Source organism: Pan paniscus, chromosome 5 (assembly GCF_029289425.2).
Source record: "Pan paniscus chromosome 5, NHGRI_mPanPan1-v2.0_pri, whole genome shotgun sequence".
In the NCBI taxonomy this organism is placed as follows: Eukaryota; Metazoa; Chordata; class Mammalia; order Primates; family Hominidae; genus Pan; species Pan paniscus.
The window spans coordinates 89224325-89242143 of NC_073254.2; the positions used below are offsets into that span (position 1 = coordinate 89224325).

Consider the following 17819-nt stretch of genomic DNA (forward strand, 5'->3'; position numbering starts at 1 on the left):
TTTCATGCCAGAATATATGAATTCTTCCCTTTCGTAGCATATAATTTTTCTGTTCATATTTTACTGGCCACCCATGACTTAATATGTGGTTTAGCTGATCCCAAAAGATTTGGTTATCCAGAGTTCCATTTAAACTTCTTAAAATCTTAACAGTAAGAAAAAAAGAAATTCATGGTGAAAATCAATTCATTAAATTTCTTTATTTCTTCATGAAATACATTAATTATTTTATTGCTCTTAAATTTGAGTCTTCCAAATCTGGGCTCAGGTATTCTCCTCTCAAATCTGGAAATGTTACGGTGCCAACATAAGAGGGATAATCCCTGATGGATAATCTTGTTCATGTCACTTAACCCCTCTGACATGGCTTTCTTGTCAAAAATAATTGTACATGTGATCATCGTGATAATATGTTGTATTTATATAGAACTTTCAATTTGTAGAGAAATTATTTTTATCCCTACTAATAATGCCTTGTCCATACAACCACTAAATAAATAATTGTCCGGGATATTCATTATCTTGACTTTTATCAACACGATATTCCCATAAAGTTGATAGAGCATGCAACTGGCTAATTTTATAAATGAGCACACTGGATCCCAGGTTAAGCTGGTGATGTCCTGATGACAGTACTCTGGTTGTGTAGAAGCCAAGTTTCTTATTATCACATCTGGAATTTAAAAGTAAAATTCAACTTAAAGATTATATGCAGGACAAAGATGTTTATTTCATAGATCATATAGATCATGTAAAAAGGTGGAAAAATGGCAAGCTTTTTGAAACTGATCACAAATAAATCTAAAGTAATTTCAATTAGAGGAAAAAAACATTGAAAAGAAAATATTATCTAATATTTATTGAAGCCATTATTTCAAATTTTGATTTGGTGAATGTACTTATTTCTATTATTGAGTAGGTACAAAACATTTTCAGCTGGCTTTTATTGAATGAGCTTTTTCACTTTGAACACTGCAATGCTGAAATATTGATTTTTTAAAAAGAACTCAATAGTTTCAAATGAGTGATATTGGGATCGTTGCAAAATTATTATTAGTTTAGTATATATATGATTATGAACCACTTAGTTTAAGGTGAACAGATTATTTCCCTAGTTTACATTTTAATTGAATCCAGTTTTTCATATTTCTTTATTTCATTTAAAAGTACTTACATATAGTAATATTTCGTGCAGCCACTCCACCCATCTCTATTTTCTCTCTACTACTAATATTTGAGTTCCCAACTTGCACATAGTACACTAAGGAAGTTAAAAAAGAAACATTGCTCTAATACTGAGGACTCTCATTTTCAAAATTATAAGAATATCGTTTCACTCAAATAGTTGTTTATATAAATGTCCAGTGAACCCTTATTTTTGCATTTTGTATGTAGGCAATGATGAATCATAATTTTGAAGTATGATTAACTCAAGAGTTAAAATTTCTGTTTTTTGAAACTAAAGACTCTGATATCAAAATCACATATTCCTGGCCCCATCCCAGAACTAATGAAGCAGAATTTTTAGTGAATTAAGCTTAACCCTTAATTGATATCTCAGTTTGATGTCTCAACAGTTATTTTTAAGCACTATCCTTCCATTTTGGGGTAGCCTTGCAGGCATGTGCTCAGATTTTTAACTTAGAAAGCAAGCTGACCCATGATCCCATGCCAAAAGCATGACTCAGTCAGGTATAGCCAAGCCACACCATAATTATAATTTCAAAAGTAAAGAAAGGAAAAAAAGGCGTAAAATATAAATAGCTGCCTGTGTTAGTTTGGTATTATTTTACATAATTTTTTTGAATCTCTCTCTCTCTCTTTTTTTTTTTTTGGCAGAGTCTCACTTTGTCACTCAGGGGCTGGTATGCAGTGGCATGACCTCAGCTCACTGCACCCTTGACCTCCCGGATTCAAGCGATCTTTCTACATTAACCTCAAAAGTAGTTGGGAGTACAGGCAGGCACCACCATGCCCAGCTAATTTTTGTATTTTTAGTAGAGTCAGGATTTCACTATGTTGCCCAGGCTGGTCTCGAACTCCTTGCCTAAAGTAATCTGTCCACCACAGCCTCCCAAAGTGTTAGGATTACAGGTGTGAGCCATTGCACTTGGCCTTTTTCTTTTGAATCTCAAAAGAAATTTTTTTCTTTCAGATTGCAGAAGTAATATAGTTACACTGGAAAAATGGAGAAGTATAAAAATATAACAGAGCAAACAATAATACCTATAATTTGTCACCCTGAGATAATTACTCTTAATTATTTCTTCAATATATATTTCATGTTTTTTCATGTGTATATTTCTAAATGTATCATATTTGAGATTAATCATTTTTAAAGGTTTGTGAAGTAAAAGCCATTAGAGTCAGGAAGTGAGCTAGTTGATATTAAATTGGTGAGATCTTGGATGCACTATGTTATAAATTTTACAATGGTCTGGTCAAATCTCTGGAGTGGCTTTTTGTCCAGATCACTTGAAAACTAGTGTAGAAAGTAACATATGTTTAAATGTGCTCTATTTTAGTTAAATAATTCTGCTTTTTCAAGGTTGTGCATCTCAACTGTTGCAAATTATATTAGGCGAAAAATTGGTTCCTAGCCCAGATAAACAGTTTTTTTGAGGAAAAAATATACAAACAGAATGAATTATTTTATGGCTTTTAGATTAACAAATGATCAGTGTTCGAGGCATTTTAAAGTATTTTGAAAAGAAATAAGAGAAAAAATAATTTAGGATCTTCCCCTACCTACACCCAAGAACAACCTTGGAAATCTTTCTTAATCTAGTTACATACAGAACTAAAATGTATTTTGTTGTTTTATTAAACACATCACATATAATTGATCCATGAACTAATGTATATAGCAGTACTCTTCTTCAGTTTTATTCAAATTTCCATTTCTATTCCCTCAAATTGTCTGTTTTTTAAAATGTCTGCCGTTTTTTAATGGCTGAAGCAACTGTTTTGAAATTTTCTGAGAAAAAAATACTTAAAATTACATAAATTAAACTTTATTCTTGGATTTTCTTCCATCTCATTGAGAGCAATAATGATTTTCCCCTTGCAATTTCAATAGAACATACTTTCTGTCTTTCCTTCCTTTTAATATTAACACTCTCATCATTATTCTGAATCAAATAATAAGATTATTTTCTCATCATCACTACATCCTGTCATGATCTCTGTCTCCTGGACTGTTTTGATCTGCATTGTAACCTGTTGGGAGATTGATCCCCACCTCAAAGTAAAAGCATACTTGACAAAAATATAATTTTTTGTGCTATCTGACTTGCATTCAGTCTTTTGACTTTTGTTGATAAACTCTTTGATATCACAAGGTTTCTTTTTTTAACTTCTAGCAATCTAATTTATATCTGACCCCTCTGCTAAAATTATTCTTCCTAAGGCTCTTAATGGCTCAATGGCCTCCTCCATGCCCACCATGATCATCTCAAGCTTCATATTTTTATTTTCTTATTTGACCTTTGATCAATCACTTTTTAGTGAAATTCTCTCCACTTATTTTCTGTGAGATATTAATTCCTAGTTTTCTTTCACCATTTCTGAGTACTCTTCCTGTATGTTCCTAACTTTGGCTGTGCTCTCTCACTGTGTCTAGTCCTCACTGAGAGAACAGGGTAAAGGGAATCTGCTTTGGAGTCATACTTGAGCTCAATTCCTGGCACAACCCTTTACCGGGTAGATGTCCTTAGGAAAGTCACAACCTGGGGGCTCCATTTATTTATTTTAAACATAAAATAACACCACCAAAGATAGGCAGTCCAGGGCTTGCATGGCTATATTACAGAAATTGAGATATCCAGGCAACTTTTGCCTCTAGGCTGTTTCATCTGTAAGGTCCTCAAGATCCTGGATGGATCCGGGAGCTTAATTTATCTCCATTTTCCTATAGAGGAAATAACAATAATATTTACCTTGGTATTTAGTGTAAGAAATTTTTTAAAGTGTGTTATTCACCACAACACCTAACACTGACTGGACCCTGAATAAATGTTAGCTATTTTCACTAGTGTGATGATGATTTGCCTGTTGACTAATTAATGATGGCAGGTAGCATATTTTAACCTTTAATTATTAATAAATCATGCTGTAAAGATACTTATACATATTTATAACCCAGTAGATTGGCTTCCTTAATGTTATTTCTTACCATACTCCTTTCTACTCTCACTATTTCTAATTTAAAACAACAACAAAAAAAGATGTTACTGGCAATAAAACTGGTGCTACCATTCTTGTAAATAATGTTCATGACCTCAAGAGTGACATATTCTTGGTTTTAATGTGTATTTTATGACACAACAGCAGTGACACTACACCTGTGAGATAATTTCCAGTGAAGCTCTCGAGCTCTGAAAAGTGGCCAAGTAGAAATCGAATATGTCTACACAATAACCTAGCACAGCACCTGCATCATATTTAATGATGAATAAATATTTGTTGAATAAATGAATGAATGAATGAATGATGTAGGAAACTCCAACTATATCAAATCAAAATCTTTAACAGGTATTCATTCAACCAATATTTATTAAGCACCTACTATGTTAGAATCAGGTAATACCAAAGTGAACATAACAATATACCTGTCCTCATGATATGTACATTCTAGTGAGCAAAGATGGGCAAAAATCAAATGGGAAAGTATATAATACATCAGCTGTGATAGGTGCAATGGGCAACAACAGATCAGAGTAAGGGCAAAGGGCACTTGGAAAGTGCTTGTATTGTGTATCAGCTATTTTATAACAAGTCACCTCAAATTTTAGTGGCTTAAAACAACAACCATTATTATTTGACTTAAATGTTATGGCATAGCTATTAGGTTGAGCTCAGCCAGTTAGTTTCATCTGATATAATTAAAGAGGCTGCCATCTGGAAGCTTAACTTGGGGCTGGTTAATTGCATATAACCTCACCAACATGTCTAGTGGCTGGTGCCAGTCTCTCATCCTCAGTAGGGCTAGCCTGAGCTACCTCACATAATAGCAGCACTTCAAGATGATAAGAGTGGACACCATTAAGACCTCTTGAGGCTTAGGCTAACAAGTCACACATCGTTTCCACTGCCTTCTTTTGATCAATTCAAGTCACCATACATATATCCAGATTCAGAGGAGGAGGTAATAGACTCCGTCTCTTGATGGGAAGTGTTAAATATAATTTGTAGCCATTTTTTACCTACTACAGATGGGAAGTTACTGATGGATAGTCAGTGATAACATCTCTGATAGGATGACATAAAAGCAGAAGCCTACATAATGTGAGGAAACAGGTAATGTAAATATTTTTGAAGAGTGCATTCTGGGCCAAGGGAATAGCTAGCACAAAATGCCAACAAAGGCCAATAAGGAGCTCAGAGCAGTTGGAAGTGGTGGGCGAATATGTGTGTGTTAGGAGATGAATGTGGGAAGCCAATGAGAGACCAGATAGTATAATTCCTTGTAGACCATTATAAGGACCATTATAAGTAGATCTTTGTCTTTTACTCTGAGTGAGATCAGAAAAACCACTGATACTTTTCAAAGGAGTGACATGATTTTTAGTGGAGTTTACATATTTGTCGGGAGGATCTCTCTGGATTTTTATTGAAGTTAAACTTGAGGGTAAATGGCAAGAAACACAATGAAGAGATTATCCCAGGCAAGAGATGATGGTGGCTTGAAATAGAAGGGTAGGACTGACAACATTTTCTGGGATAATTTGTAGAACTAATTAGGCAGAAAACATATTATTAGATTGTGTATAGTCATCTGTCAGCTTCTCTAAGAAACTAACTACATTTTGTTCATGTGTCTTCTACTTCATCTGGTATTTGAAAAGCACCCACTAAATACATATTGACTGGTTAGTAAAGATTCAAGCCTCACTGTTGAATTGAACATAATCACCACAGGATGCTGAAATCCTACAGAGTTCATCATTAAATGATGTTTGAAGACTGTAGCAAGTAGAAGACCCTACTAAGAGCTATTAATACTCTTCAGATTACATGTCTGCTATATGCTAAAGGACTGCAAATGAATTACAACAAAAACAATCTGTCTAGATCAAACTCAGTATTAAAAGTTATCCATTAAAAGGTAAAAGATCATTACATGGGCCAGGTGTGGTGGCTCACACCTGTAATCCCAGCACTTTGGGAGGCCAAGGCAGGTGGATCACCTGAGGTCAGGAGTTTGATACCAGGCTGGACAACATGGTGAAACCCTGTCTCTACTAAAAATACAAAAAATGAGCCAGGTGCAGTGGCATGTGCCTGTAATCTGAGCTACTCGGGAGGCTGAGGCAGGAGAATTGCTTGAACCCAGGAGGCGGAGGTTGCAGTGAGTCGAGATTGCACCACTGCATTCCAGCCTGGACAACAGAGCAAGACTCCATCTCAAAGAAAAAAGAAAAAATCATTACATGAGCTGAACATTTATTATTAAGACTAGTAAGTGAGAAACAGTGTCAGGGATTCAAAGTCGACATAATATAGTTCTCAAAAGCACTAGTATTCTCATATGGCATGTAGAGTGTTAATTTTATAAATGGAAGAAAGCAAGGTGAACGTATCAACTAATATTATGATGTTGAATGGAAAGCATTAACAGGTATAGAGGAGCATGGGGGAAGATCTAAGTTTAGAGAATTCCTGGAACTAGCTAATTTTTAGATAACAAATTAGAACCTTGTTGTTATGGTATGAAGGAACTGCTGTTAACTCCAGGCCCAACATAGTGGATGAAAACTGTCCTTTCTGGTGATGGGAAAGTACCTGCTTCTAAATCTTATCCAAGTGAATGAAGTGCATATATATGTTTTATGTTGGTGTTACTCTTTTTATCATAAAATATGTGTTTTCAATATTAGATCTTTAAATGTTCTTATAATTTGATAGGACATGTTCAGTACATTCTGTTTTAAAACAGATTACAATAAAAGTTTAGCATTAAAATTCACCTGGAAATGAAAAACCCAGCTTTGCTTCTCACTCTGTGACTTAAAACAAGTTTCTAAATTCACTAAACTTCACTTTCTTTATCTATAAAACTAAGTGTTTGGAAAAGATCAGTGGTTCTCAACCCTGACTGCACACTAAAATCATCTGAAGGACATTTAAAAAAGTAATATCCCAAGTCCTATCATAGGGTTTAATTTTCAATGCTCTTCAGGTAATTTTAATGTACATTAAGTGTTGAAAATCAATGGGCTAGATGATCACTAAAGTTACTTCTAGTAAAACTTCCTAATTTTATGATTTATTGTATTTTGACATAGTAACAGCTGCTGAAGAAAAAGTTCTCAATATTTGCAATGTCTTTTAAAGTAGAAATTAACGTCGAAGAGTGTTCTTGCTCAAAATTGAGAACATTTTCACATCTAAACTAAAAGTCCTTCTATATTATGAGAATAATTTATACCAAAAGCCATATATACATTGTCATTTGGGTAAGGCATATGCACCAAAAGTAATATAGATTTACCTAAATTTTAGAAATTAACTGTTATTATGATTTGGAAAGCAATTACTTTCTGTCAGTACACATACAATGTGAGGGTAGTGTAGTTAGAAATTCTGTGTAAATTTTAAAACATGCTGCTATAGCTATTTTGATTTTGAATAAATGTATTCCTAATATCCCAAGAGTTAATAAAATTCCTAAAGTGTATAACTTATTCATAATAAATAATTTACATACTGATTTATTATGAAGAGAATAAACAGTTTTATAGAAGACTGAAGTAGAATATCTAGTTTTATTGGTATTTGGAAAGATCAAAAGTATGATTTCTTGAAACAGTTTTGAAATGTGTCACTATGAATTTTTGCTATCAGTCTTTTTACTAAATAGCTTTTCATTGGAGTAAGCTGATAACTTTTCTCTTTAATTTTAAATGCCAGAAAATATAAACACATGTTTTAAAACTTCATGAAACCAAAAACTCAACCAAATACTCAGATCCAAAAAGAAACCATGTAGACTCCTAGGAAACCAGGGAAAGGCATCAAGTAAATATTAAGCTAGAAAGTAATAGACTTTGTGTCTTATATTTTCACATCATTCTGTGTTTTTGGATATGTACTTTTGAATACTTGGGACAGGAAGGCTTCTTCTGTTAGCCAGGCTAATATGGAGAAGAAGAAGAGGTACAGATTACAGCTAACAGCTAACATGGGTGAATGTAGGTGTAGTCAACAAAGAATGGGTTGTATGGAATTTCTGCAAACATATTTACATTTGAAAACCATTTGGGAAAAAAATGACTTAATGCCCAGATAGGACACTATGAAAAGTAAATATGTTATTTTCAGTATGATGTACATGCCTGCATCATCATTCTGTTTTTGCTTCTGATATCATCAGTTATTCTTATATCTTTAATTTTCATGTATATTTCACTGCTTTTGTTTACCCTATTGATAACAAACTAGACACCATAATTAAGAATAATGCACAGATATACATTTATTATAGCATGCAAAACTGTGACATTGGAAGAATAATGTGACTGCTGGAATACTTCACATGTTCAGAAATTTTGCTCTGTATAGAATGGAGAAGTTGTTTTGCTTCACATTTGCTCTGCCACATATCAATTTGCTTTACAAGGCCTCCCTGAAATCAATCAGACATGTGTACCATGCTTTCAAAGAATTTTTTACAGTAGGAATAAGCTATGAAAAGTTTGAAAATACAGACTACACATACTATAGAGTTTGTAATAATAGTTATATGTATGCTAGTGAGTTAAAAAAAAAACTCTCATGAGTTTTATATGATTTAAAAGTACCAAGAGGTTTAATGAAACAATATAAATTTTATCATCAGAATGATATCACACATCTTACTTATCTCTTGGGAGTGATGAAATGCAGAACTTGGTGGTTACCCACCCCCCTCCTCACCTCTCAAGGTTTTCTCTCCTACTTACCTGCTCCAGATTCTGCTCTTCTTGTAGCAGATGCAGTACTGTGTTTTATATATCTTCTTTTAAATTTGGTAAAGCACATTAAGCTGTACTCACTCACTCAGATGCTATTGTATGTTAGTTTAATCAGATAAAGTCAATGAGGGGAATATAGTTCTAAAGAATGATAAGGACAGAGGTGATGTAGCCTAGAGAAAGTGTGCATGAAAAGGGCCCCAGTGAGAGTAGAAGTATTTCATGCTTGGAGTGAGTGAAGGACTAAAACGTGAACATCAGCGTTACTTACTTCCCAGTTTTGCCTGGGGCTCGGCCAGGTCAGCAATGCAATCATTGCACAAAGTAAAGTAAATGGACTCACATTTCTAAACATGTCATATAAAATTTACATGATCTTCAGAATCTAGCAACATGATATTGAATATAGACTTCATATGTAACAGTCAAAGTTTGTTGATGCTAACATCATCTTGAGTAATGAAGTCTGATTACATGGATATAAGTATATAACTTTGTCTCATAAGAGACTTTATTTACATAAAGATTTTTCTTGTTAAGATATTGAATTGATTTATTGGGCATAGCTGCATAACTGAAAAGTGTAAGTACTGGACTCCACTTGAAAGCATATGTACTGCATTAAAGTAAAGCTGCCATCCAGTATGAATAATGCAGATGTTATGTTTTAAAGCATGTCAGATTCTCTTAAGTGTATCTTTCTTCTTTAAATTTTGATCAGCTGAGATAAATGCTTTTCATTTGGCCTTAACTGTTTGTCACAGGAAGATAAGAGACAGAGAGCTAATGAAGTAAATTGATGTGCTGCTACAGTTAGGGAGAATTGGAGTTTAATACTGTTGCAGTTGATAATATAACTGCTTTTTTAAAAAATTGGCATGGTTGCATGACATTATGAGAAAAAAAGAGACCTAACACATTCAAAAATGGCCAATACTTAGAAGTATTGGGGTAAAGTTAGGTAGAATTTTTATCTAACTCTCTTCGAATACAGTGCATTTTCTTCTTCAAAAAAGTTGTAATTAAGAGTATATTAAGTCATAAATATTAATGATATCAAATCATGAATATTAAAAATATATTGCTGGTAGATACCAAAAAAGGATAGTGTGAATTATATTCTGAGCTCAACTTGGAAGTTCAACTGTCACAAAGAAACCTGTCTCATTGAAATCTCTCTGAAATTGCATGCATATTTAACCCAATAGCTTCAGGCATTCAGAGATGGAGGAAGCAAAATCAAAAGCACCATATCAAAATTAACATCAAGCCATGTGTTTTTCTCTTAGAGTTTTGAAGTAATTTTTAACACAGATAGTAACTTGGTTTGAAATTTAAACACACACACGTACAGGTTTGCTAGCTGGAGAATTTCCATGCCTGGGGGAGGGGAGGTGACAATTGGTGCATTCAGTACAGAACACGTGTAATGATAATAAAGTTGATTGGTTGAGCTCTATAGCATTTTTTTTTCGTTTTCTCTCTTCCTGTAGTGTAGTTCTGCTGGGGGTGGAAGGGTTCTCCTCCATCCCCCCCACCACGAACAAGACGTAGGTTGATACCATTTTTATTGTTCTGCTGGGGTGGGAAATAAACCATATGCTTTAGCATTTTAAATGGCTACACCAAAGAGAAAATTGAACCAGGCTCTCTTCCCTACTCCTACTGGACTTTGGGGTGGGGTTATTCCTCTGAATGTTCTAGCGGACTTGGGGTTAGCTTAATGCTTCTGCCCCAGGGCAAAGAAGCAGTTGAGGGAAAGAAATGTCAAGGACGTCAGAGGCGAGCTGGACTGAGTGAAGTGTGGAGTAGGAAGCTTATGTCTGAAACCCACCCCTCCCCTGGATACCAGGCAAAGGCAATGAGAGTCGGAACCAGCTGATGCCGCTGCTGCTGCTTCCCGTTTCCAGGGTGAAATTTTCACAGCAGCTATTCTAAAAGGAGGAAAAATCCCTAACCAGCAGCAGAGAAGATCCTATCACCCAATCCAAGCTATGTAACCTTTTAGTCAGGCTTTTCAAAGAAATCCGCATTTTAAAAGCCAGCATTTATGGTCCAAAATATGGGACGGGAATCAGAGCTGGTAGAAAAATATGAAAAGCCTCTTTACACCCTGAGTATTTGAAACAATCCGATGAGCATAGGAAGTGGCTGCCAACGCTCTGGCGGCTGCTCGTGCTGCCGCCGCTGCCGCTGCTGTTCCTCGCATAGGGCTGGACAGAGCTAGTCCCGGTTTCAGCACCTCCGGCGCTGGACAGCTCTCTGCACGCCGCACCGCCGCCTGCTTGCTTTTTCCCACTCTCGCTTTGCATTACTGGAGATGCATCTAAATTACATCCTGTTCAACAACAAGTAGATTTTTTTTTCCTGTACAGGAATTACAGTAGACGACTCTCTCAATTAAACTGCATTTTCTTCTTTACGGATTTGGCTATCAGGCGTATTTATCCCGATTTCCTCCCCCCTCACTCCCCTTTGCAGGAACGAGTCTTTGGGAACGTGGTCCACCCAGGGATGTAAAACTGTGCTTACCGATGCATCCCATACGAAATGCTTATGTGATCGTCTCTCTACCTTCGCCATTTTGGCTCAGCAACCTAGAGAAATAGTAAGTAACAAAGGGAAAACACGGCTTTAATGCAAAGGCAGGGATATTGTGGCTAGTGTTTCTCCAGGGAACTGCATTTTAAATGGGGAAATGGAAAATGTTGCAGGGTAGCAAAATTGGGATCGTCTCCTCCTTAGCTACAGTAGCTTGGTGGAATGAATTCTAGTTGGTATTCTATAACTAAATTCTACTCAATTTTATGTCTTCTAACTTGAAATTTCTGCAGTGTAGTTTCAAGGATGAAGTCCAATCATATCACTAATATGCTGCAAACTTTCAAATAAAAATAATTGTCAACTTAACCTTTATTTTAAAGCTGGAAAGATATTCTGGGGAATTTTATAGGGTATTGTTAGTAGTAGAATGAAGACCCCAGACACTATAGTGAAACACATTGCATATCTGCATTGGATATTTTCAGTACAGGTTTTCTGGAAGTGTCCTTGGATGTAAATATAAATAAATAAATATATATGTTAATCAAATGAAGTTTTTATGAAAGCATGGCTGTCAGGAACTGTAAAAGTATTCCTTAATAGTATATAGTTTTTCAAAAATAGTTTCTGAAAGAGACAGCTGTACATAACTGTCTGAAAGAAAAATAATATTCTCATCAATTGTATTTTGAGGAAATATAACTCAGAATGAATGCTGAACAATTACTATTCAGGTAAATGTGATATTCTGCCTACATTTGGCCTAAATAAGCATCACTCTTCTTACTAATTTTGATGACAAAAAACTAATACAATTTGATGTGCATATTTGAGGTTTTAGAACACGCTTAAAGTGTATTCCTTCAAACTCTCAATGTTAACAATGTGAAAACCAACAAATTTAATTAATTAATGTCATGTAAGTGTCCAAGGAAAGAAACCTTCCAGATCAGTGAATGCATGTAATCTTTATATATGTTTTAAAAGATAGAAAGCTTATTTTTCAAGGTCATGCATTTAGGGACTGATACTGGCATTGTCATAATTATCTCCACATATTTTGTTCATTGAAAAAAAATTACAAAATATACTTGAAGGTTTTAAATTTGACGTTTGATTTTCTTCTATATCCTCAGAAGCCAAGCAAGTACAATTAAATGTGAGAATACTTGACTTAGAATAAAGTTGTCAAAAAGTCAGAAAGTTTGAAAAATCTTCAATATCTATATACCAGATATAGGTAACATAATGAGTTGTAAATAGCAGCATCTAGATAAATTTTACCAAGAATCATATTGCGAAATGACTAACCTGCAGTTAGTTAAAGAAAAATGAGTGATGCTTTAAATTTTAGGTAGAGAAAATTTAACATGTGAATGTTGACCAAGTTGTAGTTTTAGGTCTTGATTTTCGAAAGTTATAAGGATGTAATATTCCATAACCCACCATTTAAAACTCTAATGACTTTATTACTTCACAGTGGGAGAGAGGGGGAAGCTGCAATTAGTATTTTTAGAGGTTGAGAATGCAAGAACAGAGTGGATTCATGGGTAACTATCTGGTAACTATAACAACTATATAGGCTATTGTTGAGTGATAGGTTAGCTTTGCTGAGTCTAGAAGTTATTTTAATTTATTAAAAACCAATTTGTTTCTTTTTTGTTTTGTTTAATTCACAGATCATGGAATCCTCTGGCACACCTTCAGTTACCCTAATAGTAGGCAGTGGTCTTTCTTGCTTGGCCTTGATTACCCTAGCAGTTGTCTATGCAGCATTATGGAGGTAAGTAATCAATTGATAGACCTGAAATGCAATGCTTAGTTGTTCATAGTTAAATCAAGGAATGTGATAATTATTATATGTCTCCTGTCTTCTTAATTTACTGAAAGCAGTATTTTTACAACAGAGTTATAATTGGTGTGATTGAGCTTTAATAAATGAATTATGTTTACCTAATTTTCCTGTATATTTGCCTGAGTTAAGAAAATAAACAGTACACACATAAACTTTTATTCTCATTTCAAATGTTAGTAGCCTTCAACAAGTTGCTTACCCCAAGCATAGTACTCTTACACCACAAGTTCAATCTATATGTGGTTTCTATTTATCCCAATTGCTATGGAGGCTGTGAGTCTAACTGGTACAGTCAAATTAACTTATCTGTTATAAAAATATGATCTCAAGTACTTAAGTTTCAAACACATGCTTTCAGTATGTCCCAGACAACTAGTGAACCCTTCTATGCTATTAAAGCACTAACATAATACCAATATATTCCAGAAAATGCCTGTTGGTTGAGTGTGTCCAAGAAGTCAGACTTTGACAAATTGATTAAAAGAAGTCATAAAAATACATAAACAAGAGGAAGTTATTGAAAAATTTTTTTCTACAATAGTTGAAATCACATCTACTGATATATGAAAGCCTAGTATTTTTTAAGACTTGTTTTTGATTGTGTTACTAAGAATTAGACCTGTGAAGTTTATCGTCTACTCACATATTGATAAAATATATAGACATATGGCCAAAGTACTGGATTTTTCTAGTGGATTTTTAAATTTTTAAATGTTAAACATTTTTATATCCACTTTTATTATTGAAAAATAATCTAAATATTTTTAACTATATTAGTATATAGAAAATTACCTAATATTTTCAGAATGTTTGTAATATTAGAATTGCAAAAGTAGATATTTCTGCCTCAGAAATCTTAATCTTTATTCACTTAAGATAAAAAACATTCAGTTGAAAAATGAATTACAATTTTATTTAAAAAGACCACTTTACTTTGTTCTTTTAAGAAAATGTATTGTTCTTCATTATAATTTTTACTCTTTCGAGAGCAAGAATTAATTGTCACAGATATTTAAATTGTCAAAGTTATGAAGAGTTTTTATGCTTCATACAAAAGTAAAAATTATGTATCTCTTGACCCATTAGCACTGGTACATGACAGAAATCCTTCCTTCCGGTGAAGGAATTATCTAGTAGTGAGAAACACTGACAAAGTGGGACAATCTGATAAAATATGTCCAGCTCTAGGAAATGAAATAAATGCTTAGTTTAAACATGACATTGTAGGCAGCAGAATCTTGGGTTCAGGGCTCACTCAAGCAGACATTGTCTCAGTAATGCAAAAGCAAGAAGGATAAACATTTGAAAAGTAGACAACTTACTCTACCACAATTGTTTAAATAACAGTTGTTCAAAAATTAGACAGCATTTAAAGACAAGGAATTTGGTAATCACAATAGTAACATAATTCATGCTCACTGAAGTATTTAAAACTAAATTCCTTTTATCAGCATTTAGGGTTCAGGCACCAATTCCACCTTCTCTTTGTCCCTCAATACATATCACTAACACTAGCATATACATTGTCAGGATAGGTGATGTGTACACTTAATCAAGGAAACATACAATTAATTAGTCCATAATAAAGTTTTCTTTAATGCAGAAAGTTCAAGAAAGTCACTACTACAATAGTTTTCTAAGAATTACCAAAACAATTCAAAGCATCTGTTAACACTTGAGATGAACTTGAGAATTACAGAAGAGAGTACCAAGAAACAACACAAATCTAAATCCCTAAAAGTTAGTGGTCATCAACTCATTCTCTACAAATAGAATTGAAATAATATTCATAGTTTGAAAGAAGTGACAAGACTCCATGAATTATTAAGTGAATCTTGATAACATGATGAATTAAATGCAGTTTATAAGCGCCTACAGAAACACCAATAGAAACTTCGAGAACTGAAATTTAAAACCCCACACAATTGTGAAGTATTATCCTTGCTTACTAGAAGGATGCCATTATACATGTAGGGTATATATTGTGTACTGTATAATATTACTGTATGCTAATAAGCATGTTAGGTTCCTACCACCTTTTATTCTAAGTAAAAAGTTTAGAAATTTTGATTTCTAAGGAGTTGTAATGTGTACAAGCATCTCAAGTATTTTATACATAATAGGCTGTTTTTAAATTTGGTGGTGTTGCATGTAGTTCATCAGAAATGTTCACCAAAAATTTAATACATTAGGTTATATTCTCTTCACCTATAGATAAGTTTGGCAGAGTTACATTTTTACATGAAAAAATAATGAAGCATGTCCTTGTCATCACTGTATTAACATAAAGCATTCTTAAATTTTGTTTAAAAAATCTAACATGGTAAAGAAATTTGTGAAAATTGAGACATTTCATAGCAATTATGAAGGCAACAATAGGGCTCAGTTTTGATAAAAATAGAAACATATAAAAACTTCAGCCTAGTCAATTCTGGATATTTCATTATCATATTTTTGTCTATTTACAGAACAAAAAGTTTCACTAAAACCCTTTTCATAATGTCATCTGTGTGTTTGTGCTTCCATGGAAGCCATTAACATCAAACAAAGGGTTAATTTTATGAAGCCCCTTAACTTTTTATATTATATTCCCCACCCACAAAAAAGAGACAATTAATAGTTGATGATGTCTTCAGCATCTCAGTGTGTGGTTTATTATATTGTTTGCCACTGATGATACCGGAACAAGGTTCAGCAACCCTGAGGCCATTTTGTGTTAAGATTTGATCTAAGTTAGTCCCATTTGAGTTTGTTTTGTGACCAAAGGGAATTTCTTTTTATATTACAAAAGCTCCTTTGTGTATATTATTGTTATTCTTACTTTTGTGTTCTTTTTGGAAATGTGTGATAAAACGTGGGGGTTCTACCTTGGTTGTCCTCAAAGACAGGGAGAGAGAGAGACAGACAGACAGAGAGAAGTTTGACAGATTTTTACCTCCCAGAGTGCCTCCAGATCATTGGCACTCCTGTCTAATGCTGCATAGAAAAGCTCATGCCTGCTGTGGAATGTGATTCCATGTTATAATACAAATTGAATGGGCCTAAACACACAGCAAATACAACAGTGTCTTTTTGTTACTGTCACTCAGTGATTTACCACAGAATGCAGTGAAGCAAAATAGCTGTTACTCTTTCAGGGTAAACAGCTGGTAGAACATTTGATTCTGAGCAGTTTTCTCTATGGCTTACATTCTTGGTGCACTTAACAACTATATAACAGACTGTATATAAACACTTCTTCATAAGGGTAAAATATGGCAGATGTCAAGTGATTTTCCAGCCTAATAGTGAATTATCATTTGTGGATTGGATTTATTTTTAGAAATAAAGATTCATTTTTTTGAACGATTATTCAGGAAAAATATAAAGAGTAACAGCCTAATTACATTCAAATGCGTGAGTGGATAAAAGTGTTCACAGTTTCATGAAAGTAATGGTATCCTTCTAGTAAATAACAATAATACTTCACAATTTGTGTGAGTTTTTTCTTTTTGGTTCTCAAAGTTTATATTGGGTTGATTCATATGATAATGCTAAACATACATACACACATACACACACACGTATATAAAGGTATTATACTAATTGATATATTTCCAAGAAGCTTTATATGTTTAGTTAAAAAAAAAAGTGTATCATGACAACAGATGGGCAACTTAGGCTCTATCAGAAATGCCATACTGTCCCACCAATGTCTAAGAAAAAAAAATTCTAAAGGACTCTTGCACATGCCATACCACTGTAAAATTGGGTCTCTAAAAGTAATTTTTTATTTTAGAAACTATTTTTATATTTTTTATTTTTGTAAATATTCCTGTGCTACAGTACTTATTTTTCCAGATGAATGCCGTCAGTTTACACAATATAGAATTCTTCATCTTTCTGTTGGATTTTAAAGTTGGGTAACTTTTCTCTCTCTGGCTAGGTACATACGCTCTGAGAGATCCATAATACTAATTAACTTCTGCCTGTCTATCATCTCATCCAATATCCTCATACTGGTTGGACAGACTCAGACACATAATAAGGTATGACTGGTAATTATTCTGATTCTTTTTTTGTGTTTATATTTTGGCATATTGTTAGTTATTGATAATCTAAACATTCATTCTAAAATGGAGAACTTCTGACAAAATTATATTTTAAAGCAAAATTTTGTTATTGGTTTCTGAATAAAAATATTGTCTATTCCAGTTCAGAATGTATACCCTTGGCTTAATTCCCTGTGGGTTGAGAGGTTGTTCATAAGAGTAAAAATGTATGTTTATTAAACATTATATCAAAGCTCTATGAGTTCAAAGCTTTGGGACATCGAAAGCACATATTTTGATTCATTAGTCTAATTGTAAGAAGATCTAATTGTAATAGGATAGAAGGCTTTTGTTTTGGTCTAATTTATTAACATATTGATTCCTAAAAGGTAACTATAAATTGCTTACAAGTGTAACATCTCTCTTGAAAATCCA

At 33.7% G+C, this 17819-nt stretch overlaps 1 protein-coding gene across 2 annotated transcripts in view; it reads left to right on the forward strand.

The window, feature by feature from the left end:
* Positions 1 to 17819, forward strand: part of ADGRB3 (adhesion G protein-coupled receptor B3) — a 750487-nt gene that overhangs the window by 583494 nt on the left and 149174 nt on the right. For both annotated transcript variants that reach the window (XM_003809552.7, XM_057302535.2), the window contains exons 16-18: positions 11436 to 11562; positions 13178 to 13281; positions 17279 to 17381. In XM_003809552.7, the coding sequence (XP_003809600.3) occupies positions 11436 to 11562; positions 13178 to 13281; positions 17279 to 17381 (334 nt within the window). The remainder of the gene's footprint in view (positions 1 to 11435; positions 11563 to 13177; positions 13282 to 17278; positions 17382 to 17819) is intronic.